At 38.1% G+C, this 26974-nt stretch overlaps 1 protein-coding gene across 1 annotated transcript in view; it reads right to left on the bottom strand.

Annotated features, from left to right (window-relative positions):
* The window catches only part of RAPGEF4 (Rap guanine nucleotide exchange factor 4), a 154438-nt gene that overhangs the window by 22658 nt on the left and 104806 nt on the right, over positions 1-26974 (bottom strand). Inside the window, exons 11-23 of the mRNA XM_035896222.1 lie at positions 22546-22630; positions 19485-19545; positions 18662-18738; positions 17371-17517; positions 15996-16111; positions 12676-12764; positions 10296-10374; positions 5780-5930; positions 4359-4447; positions 3858-3888; positions 3545-3623; positions 1573-1719; positions 261-358 (exon numbers count right to left, since the gene is read on the bottom strand). Of these exons, the coding sequence (XP_035752115.1) occupies positions 261-358; positions 1573-1719; positions 3545-3623; positions 3858-3888; positions 4359-4447; positions 5780-5930; positions 10296-10374; positions 12676-12764; positions 15996-16111; positions 17371-17517; positions 18662-18738; positions 19485-19545; positions 22546-22630 (1249 nt within the window). The remainder of the gene's footprint in view (positions 1-260; positions 359-1572; positions 1720-3544; positions 3624-3857; positions 3889-4358; positions 4448-5779; positions 5931-10295; positions 10375-12675; positions 12765-15995; positions 16112-17370; positions 17518-18661; positions 18739-19484; positions 19546-22545; positions 22631-26974) is intronic.

The raw sequence follows: 26974 nt of genomic DNA, 5'->3' as shown, positions 1-26974 counted from the left end.
CTCTTCCGAAATGCTCAGTGTGACACAGAGAATACTGGCATCAAGTGCTGTCATGTGGATCAGATGAATTTCTGCTCTAGTTTAGGAAATTATAACATATCCTTGTTTTAATTTCAGGGCTCATCCCATAGCACTGTGAAAAGCCCTTTGTTGTGAATATTTCCGCTAGTTTTTACCTAAAGCACGGATCATGCAAAAACGGCCAAGCGTTCAAATAAAACTGAAGAATTGAACTTCCTGAGAAGCGCACACATACATACCAATGAATCGAACTGATCACGTGGGCAAGCAAACAGCCGTCCATTTACACTGAGAGTTGTAAACACTGAAACATCATGAGGTTTGAGCACAACCTTTTCTGTAAACATGAAACAAAATATTGTTTAGTATATATTTGTAAATTTAGAGCAGGACTGATCCAACAGCACAGATCACCCTTCTGGGAACAAATTTTGCACAGTAAACCAATGTCCAGCATACAAAATAGATAACAACAAGGTCTTCTTTATTGAAGAAATGTGGCAACAAGCTCAGCCCAAACAAGTCTCCTACAAAACTGGCATGCAGAACTAGAATCTCAGCTCCAAGCTGTACAGACAGGTCGAGAAGCTTGTGCTGCCAACTCTAGAAACTACCTGCAAAAATTCAGCCATAATTAGGGACTCCATTCATTCTTCTCCAAGCTGTAAGCATTTGGAGAGCTGTTCTTAATAGAAATTGCCTTGGAAGACAGTAACTGCATAAGGAGGTGATGAAATGCAACTGTATTCAAATCTCATTACAGCAGTTCTGAAAGAGCATCGCATCAGAGGTAAAGAAAAGATAATGAAGTAACTTACAGAACAGTCTCTTCTAGCATGTGCTGGCTGTCAGCAAATCTGACAATAAAAAATTGCTGCAACTGCAAAAACTATAGCCGCCTGGTGTCACTTCTCAGGAAGTGAGCTGTTTTTGGCAGGCACTACTGTTTGCAAAAATGCCTTCCAACACAGCTCTCATTAGCTCTGTGTGTGTCCACACAGTCATACTCAACCAGAGCACTTCAGCAACACCAATTCTCCAGCAGAATTCACCTTGCAGTTACTCTTCCATTTCCACAGCCTAGACTTGGGGGCTGACTCCTGACCCTTTGCAAACACTAGGTCAGTGGGCTTGGCACTAAGTTGCTCAGTAGTCGTTTGCATGGACAGAGTGGCCAGAATGGTAGTGACCACTACTGGAATGTCTGCACTGCAGTGTTTTCTGCTGTTGCTGATTCATATGCCTAGCCTGGCATTATCCATGCTTACATCCTATTTCTGTTGCTAAAAATCAAGTCTTACAGTGAAGGAAACTTGGGGTTGCTCTACTCTGTAACATGCAGATACACAAGCTTCTTAATTTTTCCTGTCCCCCATGTAAGCTCCAGTCTGTGCCTGCAGTAAGGAAACAACTTGCCTCTAAGACAGAACCTGTGTACCACCCGAACATACACTTGGATGTAAAAGCCTTGACTGAATTAGTCTTTCAATCCTTCCCAACATTCTGCTTCACCGTAAGTGAGAAGTGTTTAAGATGATGCAAATACAGTACCTCCTCCTGAACTCATCTTTACTATGATGAGGCCTTCTCCAGAACCCAGCTTATCTGCTACTGCGCTGATCACTTCCTTCACAGAGGAAGACACTGGCACCCGGATAGTGGTATAGGTTTGGTCTATGCAGTACACCTTAAACAGAACTAAAGAAAAAACAGATTGCACTGTGTATGCCACATGTAACAACCACAGAGACTTTACTGTACTAATTACTTCCAGTAACTACTCCTCACAAATGAAACAAATAAAGCAACAATAAATCACCACAGTTTTGAAAGCTCCCCATTCCTCAGATGTTCTATAATTTCCAGTATAGAAATCTCTGATTTCCCAGAGCTTTTAGTAAACCATGAAGTACTAGTGTTTCAGTATTGCTACATTATTTATGGATGCCAATTTAACCTGGCACATTGTTATGTTCCAGACATTATAATATTTTAAATCAACACTTCTTTTCAAGAGCGAGGAAAACTGGCTGCAAACTCTCTTAATTACAGGAAAATAATTGTCATCTTTACAAAATAGATTTGAAAATAGTTTTGGTTACAATCGGAACTTAAATCAAACCGCGTTGCAACCTGTTTTTTACAAGCAAGTATATAATTGCTGAATCAAGAATGTTGTAGACGATGAAGAAAAACACCCTAACAATAAGAATACACTTGAGTGTATAGTACAATTTGGCTCACAGAGAAACACATGAACCCAGGCCTCCAGCTGCCTAGAAATCAATATGATAGTACATTAGCCTGCAAAGAGCACGGCAGCCCAAAATGACATGAATTTAAGACAGAAGAAGTTAGCTCAGCTGTCAAGCCAAGCCAAGCAGCCCTTGGGGTTATAGCTGCCCATGGATTTTCAGTGTTCGGTGTGCTGCCTGCCCTACGAATCAGAAAGGTGCAGCCATAGGAAAGGGGCAGTTACTGCCTGTCCACACAGACACAAGTAGTGCTTCACTCGCAGCAGCAACTGTTTCATTCTTTGTAGACCTAGAAGAAACACTGATGGGGACAACAGAAGCTGCATGCCTGGCAGGGTGTCTGCTGTTCATAGGCAGCTACTTCCAGCTTCTGAAATGGCTCTTATGTTGGTTTGATTTATGCCACAAGCTTTCTCAGCTATATGACCTTGTATTTTGTTCCCTTATTTTTACTGTTGTTCACTACCAAAAGCTATCCTTTAATATCAAACACCTTGAAGCAGAAGCTATTTTCTGTGATGAAGATGCACCAAAACAACCGTTGAGAGACTGGCCCTGACAGTTGCAAAGAAATCCTCAGCTTTATGAGTTCTAAGGGGCATGTGTCTTTGTTTACAACGAACAGATCTCATCAGCAGAGCTCAGGACTTTATTCACATAGCAGTGCTTTAACCTGCCTGAAGTAAAGGACAATATGAAAAGCCAGTACAACTGAAAATTATGTTCTGATACACTGCTGTAAATTTTATCTTAATCTCTTCAGAGAATCAAACAATAGCAATAGGGCAAACCAGCAGATTTTGTTTTCTAGGCTGTGTGCCACAGGGCAGAGATCCATGGCATGATTATCTGCTCCACTCCTATCTTGCAAACGAACAGCTGTGCATGTTAGCTCAAACAATGTAGGGGAGACAGAAGCTAAATCGTGACCTTCAGCACCCACTATTTACTGCACTGCCATTACCTACATGGACACTGTCTATACTGGGTCTTACCTGTTTTTTTCATTCCCCATTTTAAATGTTTTTACGTCTTCCTCTGAGGAAGCATGGTGTTTGATAGCATAAGTAACTAAGGGAAAAGACCAGGAGCACTTCAAATCAGTGATGGAGAATGTTGGGCTAGCAAAAGCAAACAGAGTTTGCTTCACGCCAGGCTTCAAAACTGTAGGTAAGTACTTTGGTTTATTTTTAGGTCTTTTTTTTGAGAAAGACAAATTTACTGCGAATCTCAGGGGCTCAAGAAAACTTTGCAGAGAAGGAACTCACCTTCGTCGCTGCCCCTGATAGGCTGGCGTTTCTGTGCTCTGTCATCACTTGTGTTGAACAACTGCAGAAGAACTTTGTGCTGAAAATGAATCACCAGGATTCACATTAATGCAGAAAGAAACATTATGGGGTAGACTTGAACTACAATAGACCTTTTATCAATGGCAGGAAAAAGAGTAGCGATGCAAAATTTGACACTTAAAACCTATTTCTCAATGTGTTGTTTTAATATATCCATGATTACTAAAGAGAAGATGCTTATGGATTTGCTGTGCCAAAGCTTTTACTTTAGAAAATGGACAAATTATCTTACCTTCTTTTGTGGTGCTTTAGGTTCTTCAGAACTGCAAAAAGGTAAAGCATAGAATATATAATTAAATATTACCTGGAAGATTTTTGTGGACAAAATCACCTATAGAACATAGACCACCTGTCAAACTACAATATCAAGATATTCATGTCTGCATATGCAAAAAGACTAGATGATACCATAGTTAATCTACGACCATGTATGAAAATACTATACAAAGTCAATGTAAGCAAGAAATAAGCATCCAGTTTAGTTTCAATGGCATGTACATAATTTCTTATTACTTCTGCAAACCTTTTAATGAGAGTTTGATGTTTGCAAGGACAATGTGGAAAGAGAGGGCCACAGACATTCACCCAAACAAGCTTGCATGCAAACATTCAGTCTTGTATGACTGAGTGCAATTCATAGAATGGATTTTTAATAGATATAAGCAATACATTTTCTTCATCTATTTACTGAGAAAAAGGGCAGGGGGAGGAAAGAAGCAAAAACTGTGCTTACACTTGCTTTACAATTTTCTCTAGCTCCGGAAGTTGTTCCTTTAGTGCTGCAATCATTCTAGTATCATCTGATACAGATACATAAAATTCCTGTAAATGATAGAGAATAGTCTTTAAATAACTATAGGGGTAAATGAGCAGTACTCAGATAGAGGATTATGAGATGTCACCTGATAGTTTAATGATTATAAAGAATTATAATCTGCATAGAGGAACACATGCTGGGCCCAACCCTCTATTACTTCTACTTGTTTATCTCCAGCTGATTTAAAGCAAGTTACATATCCAGAAGGGAAGCCTGATGAGGCTCCTTAGCTCACTGTGTAACCCCTGACTGCTTGTGCAAAAACTGCATTTTCAGATTATCAAGGATAAAGACTATAAAATTCACAAATAATCTGCCATGATAGGGCTTTTTTACCCACTGCTGTGGTAGTCCTTTAGTGGTTCATTTGCTGCTGACTTGTTGACTTTCAGCTACTCCAGTCCACTACAGTATTACCCTCTTTTAAACCCTACTCAAACCTCTTCCTGCCACACCTACATAAAACTAACCCAAAGAAGGATCTATGTGCTTGCGACTAGTAATTGTTCTTCAACTTCTGGACTAATGAAAGGCATTATGTCTGTCTCCAAAGCTTGTCTATTATGAAAAGCTTTCTCATGCAGACTTGCTATATGTCTGTCATATTTAAGGCCCTTCTCTATTCCCCTCTGCTAATTCTTACCTCAGATTCAGTTTTAAGCTCTTTGGGGTGAAAATTCCCATTCTGCCAGTAACATAGGGGATTGTGTTCCATAAATACAATATATAATAATAATGGCAACATGACAACTTAACATGACATTGGCAGTGCATTAGAAATACAAGGATATGACACCTACCACAAAGACCTTACAACCTTACAAACAATGTCTGAGGAATTAAATGATTTTAAGGGATCAGAAGGGTTCCGAAGGCAAAGCCCTTAAGTTCCAATACCTGCAGTAAAGCTTGCATTCAAATGGAAAAGATTTTTGGTTTTGTAGTGTGAGAACCCTCCACCTCCTTCCTGGCATACCTCAGGCAGGCATAAACAGCCCCCCAGTTCAACTTGTAGAGCTTCTGAACTATTCTCAAGAAAATACTAAAAAAAGCAAATTTGTCTATTGCTATAAAACGATCTACACATGCAGTGCTTTGAAACGGGTATGCATCTCCGTCAGATATTTTCAGAGGTCCAGAGGCTGACAATGGTTCAAGTACTGTTGCAGTGCATATACTATCTGCAGCTAAAACCAAGAAAACAGTTATGAGTTTGCACTTTGAAATGACCTACTTCTCTTAGTTCATGACAGAATTCTACAGACTGGGAACAGGCTTTCAGCTTATCTTGCCTGGTAGGTACTTTTCAGTAAAATGGTACAACGATTCCTTTATACCTCCAAAAAGGCCATTGCTGCTTCATCTTCTTGTAGTAAATCTCCATATAAAGCAGCCCACTGCAGAACCAGTCGAATGACTCGCCTTTTATTGTTGAGGGCATAATCCATTTTCTCCTGCTCTGTACCCTGGGAAGGCTGGGCATGATAGGTGCCACAGAGTCAAGGCAAACACTCAGTGATTGAAAATATCAAAACCAGTATGAATTCACAAACAAGTGACTTCCAACAAACCACTTTCAGGGTGTTCAAACACAACTTTCCAATATATACTTTGATTTCTGACTGCCGCTAGCATAAAGACTTGCGAACCTTTCACATTCATACTAAAAAGTAAAAAGACAGTGAATTCTCTAAAGAGCACAGGAATGATCACAATCCCACCACAGAGACTGTTGCTGTAGGGAAGCAGAACAGAAATGACACTTGGAACAATAGAGATGAGGATTAACCGTGGAGACTGAAGAAGGATATTTCTCCTTGTTCTTCTTTGGAGACAGTTGAAGAAAAAGAAAAATGTCACGTTGTGTTTGTTAACAATTCCAGTCTTCCCATTGTGAGGAAGACTACCAGAATGAATCACCAGTGTTATTCCTTTTATTTTTAGATATTACTGTAACCCAAGTTGAACCTCAGTCCCATAATGGTAGCGAGACCTGGAAGTTTACAGCCTTGACTGACTATAGAGACATGGGGTAAAATAATAAATTCTGTAGTAGCCTCACTTTACATATGAAGAAATAAGAAGTTTCCACTCTATCAAATAAAGTGATAGTTAAGATGATAGTTATTTTATGATAAACATTAAGAAAAAATGGGAAGCACTTCATTGACCTTTTTCATGATGAAGTGTCAACATTACAAAAATACGCAAATAGCAAAAAGGCCAAAAATAACATTTATTGAAAGGAAGAAACCAAGAAAAAAGTAAAGGCACAACAGGCAATAAACTGAGATAATTTCAGCCATTAACCTATGCAACAATGAAGAACACCCAGAAGAAACAGGATATGACAATTTATGTGCCTACTTCTCACTGAGCAGAGGTTAACAATATATATTTAAACAGTTTCTCAATAAACTGATGGCTGAATGTGAAGTAAGCACAGAATGAGTGCAGTTACATCTTCAACTTTTCTTCTTGGTTGACAAAGTTCTGATTCTGGATTGTCAGGAATGATACTATTCCCAATTATATAGCAATGTTTAATATTAAAATACTGACACTCCCACTCACAGTGAAGTCCAGCATCCTTTCAAGGTGCGCTTTCATTTGCTCTAACAAAATATTTAAAAATATTAATTAGAAAATTAAAATATTTATTAGAAATCAAAATTATCAAAGATATTTATTTTAAGCTTCTTATTTAGAAGCATTTCTCTAAAAAATACTAGTAAAATATAATGGGAAAAAGTATCTATTAACTCACACTTTCCAAATGGTCCTCCTGCCCAAAACCCCTGCAGAGATTTGACATGCTACCAGGGTTATTGGGGTGCTCATTTGGCTGACAAACTTTTAGAAATCTGCATTTTAATTTCATTCAGAAAGGTTTAAAATGACTAGAGAACTAAATACGTCAGTACATTTATGGGAGTAAATAAGTCAAAGGGTCATAAGGAGTAAATAATATATTGTAAGCTATGTGATCTAATGTCTCAGGGAGCAAGTTTAATATTCTAATGAGTCATTTTCTCATGCCATTTTTACCTTTCAAACGCTGTAATTATTTCATGTATTTTTACTTTCTTATTAACTGACTCACCACAGGCACTGGTAATCTTTCTGTATTTTTACTGCTCATTTATATTAATTGCTCTTTTATTAACATTATCACAGTGAAAGTCAATGAAGGGTTCTCCTATTTTTACAGGACCTACAGGATGCAGCTTCACTGCAGACTGCAATCAGAAGTAAAATATCAGGTATACTTGCAACAAGTGTCAGATAATTGTAAAATATTTATCAACATCAACATGGTTAGAGTTCAATATATATATTTCTAATTATGTCTAGCATATGCTAGGAAATGGAAGCAATTCTGAAGTCTGTTCTTCCCTGCATGGGAACACTTAACCATATCAGGAGCTGTGCAAAATCAGCACCCATTACTACAGTAGAATACAAACTATTTTGCCAGCATGATGGTAAAGGAGGTTCACAAAACATTCATACAGAAACATGCTAAAGGACTATCATCTACAGAGAGCAGAAGAGGAACTTTTACTTCATAAGTATTTAGACAGTGGTCCTTTAAAGATGCACACCTGCACACATGCTCACACGCTTGCACTAAACCAAGTGCACTTTTGGAGGCACTATGCCAAGGCTTTGTCCTGTCTCCCTTTGACAAGTTGTAGCTCTGAGAATTTGTCCATTTCCATCTCTGTGAAGAAGAGAGGGAAACAGGGGCCTTGGTCCAACACACAGGACTGGTGTCCTGATCCAGGACACAGCAGCATGCCCTTTGCTTCCCTGTAAAAAAGATGTGGGGTTTTTTAATATTGCAGGACCCTTATACTTCAATGACTAAAAAAAGTGGTGTGCCAAGGGACAGCACAGTGTAAGCACTGAATCCGCAGCAAGCAATAATGTTACTTAGCCAAAAATGGTGCACACGTCCATTCCTTTCAGGATTAAAGAACTTACAGATGACAAAACGCTGCTGTAAAAGAAGTGAAAACCCAAATAATTTATATCCTGTACTATGCTTGAAAGCACTACAGTGGTGTAGCTCTTCTCATACTTGCATGCTGCCAGCTAAAATAGTATCCTAAGTGGGTGTAGGAAAATAGACTTGTATTGATTCAAAATTGAGGCTGGAGCAAAACCAGTGTCTCTGAATCACCCTTCTTCTTCTTCTGTTTTAATTTCCTTACTGATCATAACTAATCTCTCCTTAGTCGCACAGCACTGGAAAACATTTTTATGGAGTGATTTTGCTCAAAAAAGATGATCTTTGTTAGCAACCTTTCAACTCTTAACAATAAATTTCAATGGTACAATCAACAGAGCACAGTTTGATTTTCCGTATTCAGAATGGACCAAATAAACAGTAATTCAGTTCTAGGAAAAGCTGACACTAAAGCAGTGGGACATCATATACTTCCAGCCCTCTTCCTCCTCTCTGAAAAGAAATAGCACGAGGTCTTAGCCTCCTCTCCAGAATAGATTTCATCAGAAGTGAATATGTATACATAAGTCACATTATCACTTTGATCTTCAGAAAAGCTTTTCCCCTATAAACAAGGAGGTACATTTCTCTTATGCAGCTGATTTTCCCAGTTATTGGATACCAGAGATATACTATTATAACTGAGGATAGACAAGCCTGAGTCTCAAATGGGCTGATTGAATTATATGAGCTAGATAAATCAGAAAAAAACCCCACCCCATAAAAAGTGCTGCCCTTTTCTTCCCCTATCAAAGCTGTCAGCAACAGCATGTCATAATACTTTTGATATCCAAAACTACATGGTTTTGGAAAATGTGTTTGTTTCAGGTGTACGAACAATTTTCTGCAGACCAGTTTTATGGGTCCAAAGGTTTTCAAAACAATTACTGTCCTTGCTAGGAGTAACACAAATGGATTCTCAGGCTTGCCAGACAAGGACACGATGCTCTATTTTGTGGTTTCAGGGTGTTAGCTTTCCCAGATGTCACTCGCCCTGCTGAGCTTCAAGGAAAGCACACTTTCACACCAATCTGATTCTAAAAAAATAAATAGGGAATTGAAGTTATTATACCCCTGTCAGAATTCTATAAAACAGAAAACATTATAAGTTTATTTAATGCTCCCAGTCACTTGATAGCTCCCCAAACTAAATGACCTGCCAGTAACTGACTGATGGACATTTCACAGACTCCTTCTGTAAACATGCAGACAGTATGAGAATCACCTCCAGCTCTTCATGCTATCCACTGTAAGCTTTCATCTCCTAGGTATTCACATGCAACTGAAGTTTCTTGCCGTTTGTTAACATCTGCTGTAGACTATTATTATTATTTTTGTTCATAACTATTATGACAGCACCTAGGAACTACTTACTCGTTATTCTACTCGTTTAGGCACCCTTTTGCTTGAGGCAGTTTGCAGCTTGTAATCTATAAAGTGGACTACTGAAATTACCAAAACATAATGATCTTAGTTAAGATCTAGATGCTGTAGTTCAGCAAAATATAAGAAAGACAGAAAGGAAACAGGAAGAGTAATCCAAACATTTATGTAATTTCACTTATCTGGTGGCGGCACAGTACATTTCTTTCCCTTGGAACAGTAATCAGGACAGGAAAGATACAGTTTTCATGCTCTGGGACTGTATCTTGTCATGGGTATACACTATCCATTTCAGAGTTGTTGAGCTATGGACAGCTGTTAGTCAGACACTGAGAACGTACCCACAAGGGACAGCCTCCAAGAAACGTGATGTACTTCGAGAGAGAGAGATGCTTCGGTCTCATCACTGATAGGGATAGCTGTTAAAGGGATTTAACTTTTCCCTTACAAAAGGATATTGTGCCATCAAGGCTGGGCAGAGCTGACTATTTGGCATAAAAACACAGTGCATCATAATAAAATCATTTAAAACAGAATCTGTGAAAAGAGAAGAAAGAAAACAGTCAATTAAGCCCCTGCAAACAGCTTGGGGATCACAAGGATGAGTTTTCTTTCAGCTAAAATATCTTTTTAGCCCTCTGCAGATAATAAAGGGGTCTTTCTGCACTTTTTTTGTAAGCATTAAGCATGAAAATGGGGAATGAACAAATACGAGCTGAAATATTAAGCTTTTATTCTTGTCCAGATGAATTTTATTGCACTCATGTTAACAGGCATTTGCCTGTGTCAAAGGGAAATTTGGCACAGAAAAAAAAAATCCCCATCTGTGCTGAAGTGAAGTATTTGGATACACTTCTCTACAAGCGTAGAGATCTTAGCATAGGAAGAATCAGGCCTGCCACACCTGGGTACCTAAGAAGTGCTGCTGCATTTGGCTTTAGGGAAATACAGTACCAGACAGCACATTTAGTATATACTGCACAGAAGGCAGCAAATAATTTCATTCTTTGCTGATTTGCTAGCAATGAGCAGAAGGCCTAAAAGAGGTAAATGGACAGTCAAATTTCTGGTTTTATTTTGATTCAAAAGTATCTACAGCTGCTACATTTACATTAAAACATATATGAACAATATGATCAACGTTTTCTCTGGCAAAAAATAGCATGATATTCTTTCTGTTAAAATGATCCATGGTAGCAGTGGTGTAAATCACAGTTTCCCTTATCTTTATATTTGTGACAAGAAGAATAATTTATAAAGCCTGGCTGCAGAGCTGGAATAAGTTTGGCAGTGAGAATAAACTTTATTTTACTTTTAAACTATGCAAGTCTTATATGGAATCACTGAGAAACATTAAACACAATACCCTGGGGTATCATTTCTACAGCGCAACTTTTGAGATAAGAGAAACATTTAAAACCCCTGTATGTAAGGAATATCAGAAAAAAATATGGTGAGATTACTGTGTAATGTAGTATTACATTGTTGCTCCACCGCAGTTCATATATGAAAATATCTCTCAGTTGAAAAAACTCACCTCTGGAAGGGTGGAACTTTTTCTTTGCATAATATCCAGAACAAAGTGGATTTTAAGTGTCCTTAAGTTAAGGGAATGCATAAACTAAAAATTCAATTTTCCAGTAGTCTGAGCTTCTATATATACTAAAAATAGCTTTGTTTGTGACTTGTGACATTTTGTATCCCATAAGGATATAGGTATAATCTTGTCATTCGATGTTTTGAGGAAAAGTTTTAAAAGACTTAAAAAATAATTCATTTTAGAAAAATGTATAATACATGCATATTATGAATGGTAAACTTGTGATTATATATTTGCAGGCTTAAAGAACAATGTTCTGCTTGTAATCCTAATAAATAGGTATCTATGAAAAGGATCATTTTTATACTTAAAAGTGGTTAAAACACACTTTAAAAGAATTTCTGTAATCTTTCAATTCTTTCACCATTTACGGACCACTACACAGGTTTCTCCAGTACTATGAGGTCAGTAACAGATTAACCGGATTTAAGAATATCTTTAAATATATACTACTTAGGCATCTGCAATGTAAAAAGAACTTGCTAAAGCAGAATTATGTAGCTTAATATAAAAAGTGTCTGCATTACTTTATCATAATTAGGAGGAATGTTTTGTGCCTGACTCTTTTTAAAAATTAAAATACTTACTAATAGCAAGTCAGCAAATACCTACATCCCTAGATGTAAATTCTCTGTTCTCTTTACACTAATGAAATGCAGCCTATTAAGTGCAGCTGCAGCAACCTGCTTTCTTGGGACTTGGCCCATGGTGTGCTTTCTTCTCATTTGAGTACCAATTCTTCTTTCCCTGCACATGGGAAAGTATCGCAAACAAATAATTTTTATTGTCATACTTTAAATGTGATATGGATATGAAAATTTGGGAATGCTTATACTAGCATAACACAACAGCTGGAGGTATCAAGTTAGTTCACAGTATCAAGTGACATCCAGCACAAGAGGTATGAGTACCATTATCATCGGGTGGTAATGCATGCTCTATTCTGGCCTTACCGTTGTGCCTAATTAAAGTCATGACTAGTGGTCTGGCACCTTTTGAGATTTTCCTGTTCTACTCTGAACCAAAAGTACAAATAGAATAGAATAGACCAGGAGGAATGGATTGTTATCTTTAATTCTGGATTTCCTAGGTTTTCTCGGGGTTGTTTCAGAGCAGTGGATAGTTCTTATTCTGGGAAAAACTACCACTAGATGCTTTTTGAAGCATCACATTGTGGTGTTCCCCCAGCAAGACCATCTTATGCAGTAATAATAGCACAGCCTTTGTCACATAGATACCTGTTGCTTCATTTAAAGTTGCTTCAGGGCGCATAGTTTCTAGAAAGTGCTCTAAAATTTTCTCTGGGGTTCCTGACATCACAATATACCTGAGGGGGGGAAAGAAGCAGTTAGTGTCTCATAGGCAAAACAGCTAATCGACAATCAGTTGTGTACCAGTGAGAGGACCAGGACTGACAAGTGCCAGAGTACAAGTACCCGCTCTGATCAGAATCTCTGTGCAGCTTAGGACAAAACCACTCACAATCTTTGTTGGCTTCGCCCCGGTAAAACGGGAGCAGTAACTCTCTCTACCCTACCCAGGGAGTGTGAGATGACAGGCGGCCCCCTCCCCGCACAAGTACTCCAGTATACCACCACCACAGTTACACCACAATCAGCAGAGCTGCACTGGTGCAGTCAGAAATGCTTCTCCACTGAGAATAAATATCTCAATAACGATAGCAATTCGCAGTCATTAGAGGGTCTTAACAGACCTACTTAGGAGCATGAAATGAGAACTGGTGTGTATTGGTGTCAGAGCAAGGAAACAATTTCCTTCAGCATCACTGACAGGTGTTGGTCTGACAAGACGGGGGCAGATAATGAAATAGCACACTATCTTCAAATTTGTGCAATGCCTTACACAGCTGAGGTAAGTAAGTTTTTCAAGTGGATGAACCTAGGATTGTACCATTTCCTGGAGTAAATTTAGGGAGGTGAGAGAACTAGTGCAATAGTCAGGTTTTTATGCTTCATGCAGAAACGCTGGCAAGATTTTAAGTACCAGCAGAAAATCATAGGATATTGCTAAACTTGTCCTGTCATCTTTTTATTCTTCCCTTGCAGATCAGATTTTTGTATCTTTCCCTCCATTCTTTCAATCTTCGCATCATTTTTTTTCTTTTTTTTTGGAATCCAACTGATAAAGTATGAAACTTAACAAAAAAAAAAAAAAAGAGAGAAAGAAAAAACCCCGAGAAGTGAAGATACTCTGCTCCTGCTGAGAAATAAGTGGTGGAGCTGAGCTCCTGGGAGCTCCTCCTCACTTTGAGTGCTGACCGTCACAGTTCTTTTACCTGCCAACCCCTTTGGAAGAACTGTATTGATGTCCCAAGAACACAAACACTTGTTAAGCCAGTGCACATTCTCGCAGAGATACTAACCAAGTATCTAAGTGAGTGAAGCAGAGAAATCACAGGTTGCTGTACTCTGAATATGAAAGTGAAAATGAACAGTGAAGTGACTTGCAAGGCTCTGCTGAATTCACCCTGCATGAGTGTGATCACCCATAAAGAGTTAGATCTTGGGAGTGAGAACTTCAGAGCGAGTCCTTCGAAGCGCACTGTTTGAAAGCATGGCTCGGGGAGCTGTGTAGGAGCTATGCCTCCTCAGCAGAGGAGGCAGTAGAATCCAAACTGCAACTGAGAGGATCTGCTCCCAAAGTGAAGTTTTCCCCACGACTAAGATGAAGAAAAAGAGTTTCTTGGTTGACTGGATATCTCAGGGAACAACTTTGGGATGCAGAACACTTCGCTAGTGCAAATGCTACGTACCTGCTTAGGGAGCAAAGTACAAAGGGCAGCTCATCTGAAGAGGTATCAGAGATGTAAGCCACCCAATTAACGGCAAAGCAGCAAGCCTTTAGGAAGAGGCCCCTGCTAAGCTTCTCTTTCGGGCACAGGAATTTTCGAAAGTACTGAACACTCAACTAACATTCCAGTAGCACATTCTGGAAATCAGGAACTTTGATTTGGACTCTAAAGCATAGATGCATCCACTTCTCTATTTATTAACAAAGTGAACAAAAGAAATGTCATCTTCAAAACCAGTCAACTCTCTTGGAAAGATTTTAAACAAAAAGACACTGCCAACACACTATTAACAAAGTAATCTGACTGCTGAAAAGCAGACAGTGAACTTTCAAGGTAGCTTCCTCTTTCGTGTAGCTTATGCCTATTTGTCATTGTTATCAGCAAAGGCTCCCTTGCCGGCACATTGATACTACACAAAAGCTGACCAAATGCATAAAATATTTACAGAAATTAAATTCTTAGCTTTACCTGAAAATGTTTCTGGAATGTAAGGTGTAGAATACAGCCTAACTTCACCAGGGACCATAAATGTCTCTAGCTATTTTTATCAAATTCTGACCAAGAAAATGTTAAATAATACCAATAATGCTGGTGCAAAGAGTTTGCAAGGAAGGTAGTGTTTGAAATATGTTTAAATGAAACTTTCAGTTTTGAAAGCATGAAAAATATATCAGACCCAAGAAAATGCATTTAAATCTATAACCAACCAAGTTGCTGTGCATTGCAGTTGCTGATGCAAATCCACTGGCTGCAGTCAAGTTCCCCTCATTTAGACAAAGAAAAATTTGTTGTAAGAGTACGTGTTTTCCTGGTAGCATAGTTTGTTTTTCTAATAGATCAAGTGAAAGATGAAACAGCAGTTTCTGAAATATGTGAAATGTGTATATAAAATACAAGGAACAGTTTATTCAGCCCTTCAGAGAACTTTACAAATCTTTATATTCAGTTATGCAGCTAAAATAGGTATATGAAGTCCCAGATCAGATGAAAACTACCCAAAATTAGCTCATTCTTTAAGAAAAAGTAAGGTCTAGGGTAAAGGATTCAAAACTTCCTGGTGCTTATTTTGTTGGAGTTGTTCGAGCATTTCTGAAGAAAATTGTGCATCCATTTGCAAATAACACATTTACAAAGCCTTTAGGGGTTTTACCAACATTTGGAATGATAATAGCCTCACTCTACTCTTATCACAGTAGTGTCCAAACAGAATTGTACTTTTTCCCTTTCAGGAAGAAAGTAAAGAAAATATAACGAATATTGTTAGTACAGTGCAAACCTATATTGTAAGATAAGCTGTGTGACTTTCATTGTATGAGATTTTAGTTTTGTCTATAAATTGTACCTAGCAAATTCTTAATAGAATCCAGAGCTCAAAATCCAAAATGAAAATATCTGTACTTAACAATAAAACAATGTATTTTCCTCACGTCTTTCACACAGTAGCTCAGCTTAATAGGGTTTCGGCATTCTCCATGTGCAGTCTATTTAGAAGCTATTACATGAGATAAGTATTTACAGTGAGATCTTTAGAGAATTATTGTGTAAAGACATAGAACTGGTGTGCTGCTGGTAATGGATATATTATCCAGTATGGAGCATGTGATCAGCTGATGATTAAAAAAAAAGAAAACTTTATATGCACTGCATTCTTCCATAGAAAGGAGGAATATGCTATTGTTTGGATAATAATACCATAGGAAAAGGTTAATCATTGTCTGACATTTGCACTATTGAATGAAAACATACTTGTGCTGAGGCTGTGAATTTCCTTGATTAGAAACTCTGTTTCCTGCTGGGATCTTCTCCAACACCAAGACATCTTGGTCATGTTCTTTGAGTCTTACTGTATTTGCTTCCACATCCTGCAAGACAAGTTACTTTTAATAAAGTAATTGCACCCCACTTGGCTGATTAGTTACTCTGAAAAAATGCATGACTTTCAAACACAAAAGACTCTGGGGTTGGTTCTTTTCCCCTGTATTTATCTATCTTTATTCTGCTTTTCTCACAGGCAGAATCAAGAGGGAACCACTGGCACTGGGAGAAGAGGCAGAGATTTGCGGGAGGGACTAGAGCAAGAACGATGTAAAAAATCTCTGGCTATAGCAAAGGAAAAAAGGTTTGCCAAAAAACAGAGTCCCCCCTGAACTTCCCATATGTAACAAAATCTCTGTCCCCACTTATATATGAACATTATTGCCTATAATCTGACTTTTCCCTTTAAAAAAAAAAAAGATAAAATGGCACTTAAAAATGGTAAGCTTTTTATTTTCTACTACCCAATCATTGTAGAAGAATAAAAAAAGAATAATTAAATACAATGTGCCTTCAAATAACACAGATAAAAATCAGTAAGATCACAGACTTTGATCTTCTTTGAAGTATTGACCAAAGCTAAATAAATTGGAGATCTCCATGGCCAACCCAACCTTATTGGCAATGGGATCCTCATTCCCTTTTGTACAGTAGACACAATCTTATGCCATTTTTGTAGCAGAGTACCCTGTCTGGACTGGTTTTATTGCTGCAATACTGGGCACGTATACATACAAATAAAGGATGATACTGGTTTTGGCTTTCTATACTATAAATGATCACAAACCAGCTTGTATTTACAGAATTACAGCTGTACTTGAGAACACATTTGCCTTAATGTGAATAGCTGTAAAATTAGTCTGGGAATATCTTTCTAGAGCTCTCTGATAATGACATCTGTGGCTTATTTTCCTGTAGCTTATTTAATTTGCCACTTGACAACCTGACACTGATCTATCTGGGAGAATAGGTGATCTTGTTTTATTCAGTATTTGGATGGAAGATCACCCAGAAATCCTGGACAGCATAAGGAAAAACTGAGCATGTGGCAAATTCTAGACCAGAGATATTTGGGAGACAAAAGATTCCATTTGGTCCCATTTTGACAGCTGAGCTAGGAACAGAAAAAGAGGAGAGATGATTAATATATCCTTTACTTGATTTTCTAGACTGTCATATCTCTGTTCTGCAATTAGGGACACTTCAAACAAGGTTATCGATATCAATTTATCCATAGAAATAACACAGACTCTAGAAATTGCAAGTTCTGATATCACGCTGTCAGGGTGGCCCTTCCCACTCTTACCCTAAGGATCCTGTTGAAGTCCTCCTTGTCTACTCTCAAGAAGTGGCAGTTGTCTTCACGCAAAACAATGGATGCTGCTCTGGGAGCATCATTCACAAGTGCTAACTTGCCAAAATCATCTCCTTCATGTAGAGTACATACCACACCCTGCACAGAGCAAAACATTTACATGCAGAAACCCATCATTACTCTGGATTCTATTGAAAGTCCTTGTACAAACACCGGACTTCACAATCAAATACCAAAACAAACCCATTTGGCAGCAAATCAACAGCCAAAATAATGACTAGGAAACAATACTTGATAGCTGGTTATTACTATTACTAAAGAAAGGCAAGAATAGAAAAGAATTGGCTTGTTCTCTGAAATTACATTCAGCTTGAAGGACTCTTCTAGCCCTGCTGAAGACAGAAAGTTGTTGAGTTTGTTTTTTGTTTATAGAGGCCCTAAAAAATAAGACCAAGTTTGCAGAAATAACATGTAACACCACATCCTCAGCTGGTTTAAATCAGCAGTGCTCCATTTACTCCAATTTATAGTAACAGAGGATCTGGCCCACCCAGTGATGTAAAAAATGTAGCTAAATATGGGTTACTTAGGAACAGACTTAGCACCGGGGCCTCTATGCTAGATTTTGGTGAAGTGCTTGGTGTTCAGAATGGAGAATTCTCAGTCACTGAATAAGAAATCAATAGGGAAGTAGGGATTTTTAAAGACTCAAGGGATTGTTGTGTACCAAAGTCCTATTTTTTGCCATGAAAAATCTCTTTCATAAACAGGAAATTTAATAGAGGTGCTTTTCAGTTTTTTTTAACTAAAATGAAGATCATTCATTTAACTAAAATGAAGATCTGGCATAAATCTGTGAGGGGTTCATCCAACCTGAGAACCACTAGTCACAAAGCAGTACTTCTGTCAGACATGCCTGACATGCGTGAGAAAAGTTAGTCATACAAATGCAAGAAAATATGGTGGTAATGGGACAGGGCAAAAACCCCCATGAGACAGAATTCTGGCAGTTCACCAAATTCCAGCAAAAGACTTTGTCCTAAAGATACTGATGTAACTCTCCTGAATTATATTCAGAAGGTGTGTAACATATCCCGAAATTATACAGCAATCAACTGGAAGTATGATCAGTGAAACCACTGGATCATTTCTTAATAAAATTACATGCAATTTGTTTCCTCAGTCAAAGCAATTTTGCTGTAAATTAAACTGTATTCCTTCAAAGTTTACCCTTACAATTTCAGTAATAAGAATCATATAAAAAGGCTTCTGAAAAAAATACCTTGCCATAAATGACTACGTTTACTGATCCCTTTAGGATAATGTACCAAGAAGTACCTTCTTCTCCCTGATTAAATACTACAAAAGAGAGAAAAATTTTATGGTGAGAATATAGTTATTCAAAATATAAATGGGCCAGATTCTGCACTCAATAAAATTCAAGGTAAATCTACTGCACTCATATTAATGTCTACCTTGAAAAAGAGCGTACTATGATTTCAAATGCAATTGCCTTCAGATTTTAGGAAAAAAACCAACCCACAACCATATAGTAGTTATTTTATTACACTGATGTGAAAGTTGCTTTTATTTTCCATGACAATTGCAGCAACTACTTTATCGGTACATGTCGGGTTATCAGTTACTAATCAGCACACAGATTTGGATCCCACCAGTAGCACCATGTTCTAACCCAATTCTGTGGCTGTGAATTTGACATTCATTTGCTAAAACTTCTCAGTATAAACAGGTCTGAGTAATCTAACATTTTAAATCCTTTATTTTGTGCAGCACGATTTTTTTTAATACAAGGATATTAAAATACATTTTAAAGAGAGATTAGTCCAACCCCAAATTCTAGATATAAATACACCCAAATTGTAGGTGATACATACATCCAACAAAGGATATAGAATTCATTTTAGTACTGTCCCTGCAGTCAGCAACAGACTAAGCCAACATCTATTACCCCAGGTTTTAAACACTGAGTGTCAGTCAAGTTTGAAGAGTGCATCCAATTTTTGCTCTTGTCATTTAAACATTAAGAATTTAAATGTTCATGCCACAGATGAGAAAGAAGACCTGACAGCACTCCATTTACTTACAGACCGTTCCTGCTTTGGGATGTGACTCAAAAATGAGGACACCTGCTAATTCTCGTTTTACCTTAAAATAAAGAGAGAGAAATTAGAGTTTTTATATGTATCTTATTCTTCCTGGTGAGAGGAAGTCACATAATATACCTCAGTCGCTGCTTTCCTTCCCTCTGCATCATTCGGCACTCGTTCAGAGTCACACAGCCAGACAACGGTCTGCTTCACTTGATGTCCTACATCCTACTGATTTGCTTTACAGAACATGACCCTCTGTATTTCCTGGCTCCAAATGGCTCAGACAAGGGCATCTTTAAGATACAGGTCTCCACATCTTTCTTCATACAAATGCTTGTGAAACCACCATTAACAATTAACATTAACATGATGGAAAATTTCAAACGGTAATAGCTACTCTGTTACAAAAAGATAGCTGGCAATTGTCAATTACTCCATGGGGCTCTGCAGTACTCCTATTCTTCCCTGAAAAATCAGTACCCTTCCCCTTACTGACGTAAGCCTGGCCACTTCTGCTGTGTCGAGCTGTGAGGCACAGCCATCTGGACCTGCTGAGCCCCCCTTCCGCCTGATAGCTTTCCAGGCAGAATGTCCAGCTCACTACCTCTTCCAGGAACTGGAGAATGTGACACTGCCCTTGGTGTCAGCCTGCTCCTCACTGGGTTTGTATTGCTCTGGGCAGTTGCCTCTAGTGAGACACTGTTCACAACTACTTTTTCTCACTGTAAACACTGTTAGTGTTACTTTCACAAAATAGTAGCAACTCTGGGAACCTCATATTACCCTGAGTTTTCCTATGTGCTTTATGTCTCTCTTCTTACAACCACAAGTCCCCAAGGACTTGGAGGCCAGTTTCCAAGCAGTGGGATTCTTGTTTTCAGAAAATGTCAGCTGGTGGCAATCCATATTTCAAAGGTACTACTGTGGAACTTAACCGTGCCAAATACAGATCAAAAGCTGGCTCCAACATGTATTTAGTAGTAGTATTTTCACACCATTCTCTCAACTGTCTAAATTGAAACAAATTTTTAGGCCATGAAGAAAAACTTGGGGAGGAATTCACAAATTCTGGACACAATCCAGATGAGAGTCTGGTGGCTGCATCTCCTAAGATGGGTGGGCAAATTCAGGCTCTGGTGTCCTAAAGGCACCCACCAAACCTTTGCTCAGGCACCAAGCATAAACATACCACACCAGCCACCTCCCCCAGAACTCTTTCCAGTGCAAAGCACTCCCTGTTTGCAGTCTGGAGAAGAAGAGGGATAAATAGAGGTGTTTGGACAGGTTTTTTTACATTGACCAGTGAACGCATCCACAGACCTGTGATTTCTATAACAATTAGTACACCAAACTCTTTTATAACCTTTGCCTGAAGGCAATGACACTTTCATAAGGACTGGAAATACAACCCCACTAGCACTGCTCTGCACGTTGTAGAGAGTATTCCTACCCATGTATGTCCTCAAATGTCTTCTCAGTTGTTTCAGTCATTTGCCTCTGCAGTGAATGAATCCTCTTGATGAAACCAAGAATTAGATTTGTTTTTAACACTGTGTCATATGTAATTTTTTCATTCATACATTAACTTCACAGGCTTCTCTAGCAAGTTTACCACCATGTGACTTGAGTTTTATCCATTTTACTTCCTCCTGCTTGTGACATATCTAGAAAACTTACTACTTTAGGAATTACGCCTTGCTTAAAATGAATAAACATTCCATTTGCTTTCAAGTCAATTGACCATTAATCTTCTGATTCATAGAAGCAACGCTGCCTGTTGCTCCTCTGAAGATTTCCTCTAAGCTAGTCACGGTTTCTGTCCTCTGCTTTATTTCATGTGGCTCATAATAGGGTGGTATTTACAAATTCTTACTAAAAACATGGAATCAACTGCACTTCTTCAAAATGCCAAGTATTTCTTGCAGTTTGTATCATTTGCCGTACTTGTTCTGTATGCGACTTGCTGTGGATTCTGACCTCAAGCCTGAATTTCTTCTGAGCTGGAAATATTTTGTGTTTCAGATTTTTTTGTGCTGGGTTATATCTGTAGTATCAAGAATGTTCTCCATTCCCTCTCAGTATCTGTCTATCTTGGGCAGTTTCTTTTGCTTGATTTGGAAAGGGTAATTTCTGGACCTTACAGAAGTCTTTCTTTAAATACTTTTTCCTACACCCCAGGGATGCCTAAGGATTTTGGTTGGCTGTTCCCTCTTAGTTCAGTTACCAATCTGCATGCATATTATTTTTGAAAAATGTTGCTCAGGTGTTACATTTTACATACTATCTTTCTGTAATGCAGCTTTATAATGAGCTGCATCTGTCCAAGGTAGCTGAGAATTACTGAAAATATCAAGAGCTTCCAAAGAAGTTTTTGTCAAACATAAATCTACTTTCTGACTGGCTTCCTTCTTCTGAAAGCACCCACATCTTGCTGCTACCAGGTAAAGTGCTATTTAGCTTGTTTCAGTTGCCTAAACAGTGTGTTTAGATGGTGAGACTTTAAACAGTTGCATTCTCTCTTCCAGCCATTTTCTCCATTTCATTTATTCTTGGTTCCCTGCACTGTTCTTGCCCACTCAGAGAGAAGGTGTCTGATGAGGTTTACTTCGCTCAATGACCAAACTCCAAGCAGCCAGCACTGCACAGTACACCTTCCTGCACTGTGTGATTCCTCCTCCTAACTGGTTCAAGACAAAACTTCTTATAGTTCACAAATCAGACATCTATTTTGCAAAATTCAGTAGTACCACAGTCCCAGGTGTCAGGTTAGATTACAGGCATCTTAGTATAAACTCAGATATGGACCCAGATGGAGGCACTTGTGCCAAGTGAATGAGGTAGGGGCTGTGCAGAAACACATGAGAGAATGATATCTGATATCCAAAAGACAACCTACATCTGCATAGTGCTTGGGTGCTTCTCACAGGTGGGTATAACTTGTTTGAATGGACAGTATAAATGGAAAGGGTTGTGGGTTCTCCAATTCTAATAAAGCGCCAGAAGTCAAAATTCAACCTCCCCTTTGGTGATGAGTTATATGTTTAAAAATACTTACTGTGGTAGAAAGATGAGATAAGGCCTTAATGTGAAGAAGTTCTTCATATATAATTTCTAAGTCATCTACAGTTCTCTGGCCAGGCCTATAGAGAGAAGATAGAAAGGACAGGAAAATGCAATAAATGCCTAAGAATGCTTCAGAGAAGTACAAAGCAACACAAAATGCTGTTGTACTGTCTACTGAAGGGTACATCCTCACTAAACAGAGAATGAATGATGGTTCTGGCTGGAGGACTGAAACACACAAAGGATGGAAATGCTATGAAACCACCTGAATGACACTGAGCAGCAGCCATGGCAACCACCTTAGAGAGATCCTGATTAGGCAGCTTTCCTGATGAAATCAAGTGTTCTATATGTAAAATGGTCAGAAAAATCAGAAATGGTACGTAAATATCTGTTCCTTTCAAAAGGACTCCCAAGTGTGGGACCTACACTATTTTTCACGTGCGGCACTAATTAGTTGTAGCAAACAGACAGTGGTGGTGGTTTGTGAAGGAGACTGTGAATTTCTGCTGAACAAATTGGAAGAGGCAGCAGTGCATCTTGCAGGACAGTAAATGACTGCTATAGAGTTAATGCTGAGTGCTGTTGTTTAGCCACAAAGGTAAGTAAGAACCACTCAGCAGTTTCAACCTCTCTCACTGAAAAATACAAGAAGCTGCCATTAATAAATAGCATGTATTGATGAAGGAATAATTCTCCTATAGCACAGTGAGGAATGAGGCTGCCCCTGTGACTGAAATAATTGCATTTCTGTAGTCTACACACTGGAAAATTTTCTGATTGGTAAAAAAGGACACAAATATTCTGAGGACTGCAGTGTGTCAGAGATGCTTTGGAGGATCTACTAAACAGTACCCATGAGAAAGAGTTTCAGAAGCTTGTTAGTAACCCCTAATCTTTTTCCCACTCACAAGATTCTCTTCAGGTAAAGTGTCTAACATAACTTTATTTCCTAAAAGGACAATTCTCCTGTGATATAAATTCAGACAGCACATAGGAGTTACATCCACACACAGAGAAAAAATCCTTCAAAGCACTATCCCAAGTTAGTTTTATAGAACTAAATTGTTTCAAACAACATGTTTTAGATTTGTGAAAAGCAGAATATAAGCAAGTAAATCAATGGACCAAGAACAGAAAAGAGCAACTTAGTCATAAGAAGGGAGAGAGGATAAATTTAGGATGAGAGGAAATGGGATAAAGGAAGTCCAGTCCTTGGGCAGGAGTTTCAAAGGAGAAGGTTTACATGCTTGCGTGAAGAACAGGATAGTGCGCAGTTCCAATCCCCACTGTCTGCAATGTGTGGTGTCAAAAGAATTAACAGCACAGCTGAATCTTTCAACAGCCCTAAAAGAAATGTCACAACGAACCTTTCTAATAGCAGTTTTCCTCCTAAAATGTCAATATTATAGGAGATTATAGCATCTAGAGGATCGGGAAAGTCACATAAAGAAATATAGTGCTCTACAGGTTTTCTAATCCCCTCTTAGTTCAACAGTCTGTCTAAATCATGTGTGAGGTAGAGGGAGTACCCAGCAATCGTGTCACTCCGGAGTTATATCGCATCTTTCTGCAAAAGAAGTTTGATGGAGACTTCTTTGGGATGAAGTAAATACTGAATAAGTCATAGAAAACATAAGAACAACGGACATCTTCCTTGCTAAGCAAGCTGTACTTTTCATCTGTTCTTCACTTACCATGCATTTATAATTACCCAGACTAAAAATTTAGACAACAAATGTTTGGGATGAAATTATTCTTTTCTCATACAGAATGGAATAAACTGTTAAGGGAGAAACAGAAACTGGTTTGGTACTTCTATGCCCTCTAGTGACTCAAAATACTCTTTACTATTTCTAAATCTGACTTGAAATTATAAAGCTGCCACTCCTAGTGATTTATACGGGGCAGTAGCAGCTTAATTAAGTGCAGAATAAAGCTAAGTCAGTACTAGTTACCTTTCACTGGAGATTTAAGAAACTCAAGGTAAAGATTTTAACAAATAATACTTCACATAGGAAGTAACAACTTTATTACATGCTTGCAAAACCAGCATGTCTTGGAAAATGGAAAACATCATATAACAAATTAGCAAATTTTTACATGAAATTAAAATATAAAAAGATGATGTCTTACTACATCAGATCTCTATCAAGACAAAAGGGTACACTCTACTTTCAGTATGTCCATTTGCCACCTGTGTTAGCACATCGGGAGGACGGACAATCTGTAGTAGATGTACCCAGTCTTTACTTCTGCTTCTGCAGATGTCACGTGGAGAGATATTAGGCATCACTGCTTCTGTAAAACCTGTGTGGTGACCCACTGATGTTGATTTGTAAGATCCTGCTGTGTAAAGACCTAGTTTCTGCAGGGGCCACATTCTAACAGCAATAGCTGGTTATAGACAGGATAATAAACGGAATAGGTAGAGAACGAGGCTACACATTAATGGACAGGGGAACTCAGGTGATATTAAGTGATCAATAAAAACTGTTCAGTGTTTGGAGAATTTATCAAGGTCAGAGACACTGAGCTTCTCTGTGACTAGGATGTCGACAACAACATAATACTTTGCCACCGATAAACCATGTATGTACAAGCAATATCATTGATTATTTTTATTACACAGCTAATCAGAAAATTCTCAGATAATAAGAACAAGGGAAAAGATCAGAGACCCCATAACATTGTGATTATATGAAAAATAAGCATATATTTTCAGCATACAAGTTTTGTCTTCAAGTACCATAAAGAATATATAGGAGACATGAATAATTTTACCCACTACCTGTGTCTGAGTGTGAAAGTGAACTCATGTTCACTTACTCTAGCACGTAAGCTGATTATGTAATCTTTGTACTTGAAACAGTGCTCCTTGATTAACTTCATTAATACCATTTACCACATATAATACCCATAAACATCAGTGAACTGATATGTGGAAAGATAATCTGTATTTCCTGTCCCAGGAATAACACTTGGTTTATTAAATGTCATAGGCAGGAGACTCCTCCAAGGACTATGGAACTTAATACAGTCTTCATGGAGAAATCTAGTATGGTTCTTACTACTAACAGCTGGGTAGGATATCTAAATAAAAAAAATTAAGAAGAGAATAAATATATCTTGCTTAATTTTTACAAGACCTTCAAGAAGCTATAGATTCTTAGCAATAATTAAAATGTTATTTTATTATATATATTTTGTGCTGTTTACCATGTTTAGATTTGTTTTCACTTCCTCTCCCTAGCGTCCTGTCAAGCCTACTTCTGTGAGTGACACTAAAATTTGATTACTAGTCACATGTGGAATCGCTCTTTGTACTGAGACAAAAAATTGCTGGGTGAAGTCACCAAGGATATATAACACAGATGTATTGTTTCAGTCATACTGCTAACTTACTGTAGCCTAGAGTATTAAAAAAGGATATAATCCATAACATCATCTGAGTTAAATACTGTTGTCTGATGAATATCATTCTCCCTTTAAAGACTCCTGTTATTATTGTGTTTAGCTTCGTATTACAGCATGCTATTTAATTAGGGTTTACCATCAAGTTAGCTGTATCTGAACACCATTAAAATAAAATAACTAGAAAAATGTTTTCATGATGTATTTTCTTACTGAAAGATTGAAATGTGTTAGTTCTGTAATATTTTTTTCTAGGGACTTGCTCAAGGTCTGCACCTGTGCTCCAGGCATTATAAGGAGCTGAAAGCTGTGTTTGCTACTTCACAAAAAGCTATTTTCACATTCACAGTGTATGTGTTTCCAAAGGAAAAAAAAACACCCAATAGCAACAAGAGCCTGCCAAAAATTTCCCTGAGCTCTATTCTGTTTTTTAAACTATAGAACATTCTTTCACAGTTTGACAGTTAAAATGCTGCAGTTAATGTAATAAACAGAGAATTTTTTAAGTCGGCTGTCAAAACAAGTGACACTTTTTGCTAGAGATTTTCAGATTTTGAACAATAGAAAGTACCTTTCAAAGCAACAGCTTCATTATACAATCAAATTCTCAAAGTAATCTTCTCATCAAAGAATATTGTCTTATTTCTTTCAGGGTAATTATCTGAGTTCTGCAACCTCTCCAGAAATGGTGACGATTATAAAATGCAGCTGTGTTAGTTTGAAAATTGCAGGTCCTGCTCAGGTCAGCTGGAGCCAGTGTCTCTGAAGCCCTGACAATTCCTTGAACTTTTGGCAGCTGTAACGGTGTCTAGTCAAAACTAGCAGGACTCTGAGGATTCATGGAGATTTTAACAGCTTTGATACAGCACAGCCCAGGGTGGATTTTCAACTAACAAAATCATAACGCATGTAAACTGAATACTAGAACAGTAGTTAATATGGTGCCTAACAGTACAAGCCTGCTTCCATGAGCAAAGGGCAGCAAAAATAAGCACTTTCAGGGATAG

Source organism: Egretta garzetta, unplaced genomic scaffold (genome assembly GCF_000687185.1).
Source record: "Egretta garzetta isolate BGI_Z169 unplaced genomic scaffold, ASM68718v1 scaffold16, whole genome shotgun sequence".
Taxonomy (NCBI): domain Eukaryota; kingdom Metazoa; phylum Chordata; class Aves; order Pelecaniformes; family Ardeidae; genus Egretta; species Egretta garzetta.
This window is presented reverse-complemented; position numbering and strand designations above follow the sequence as displayed.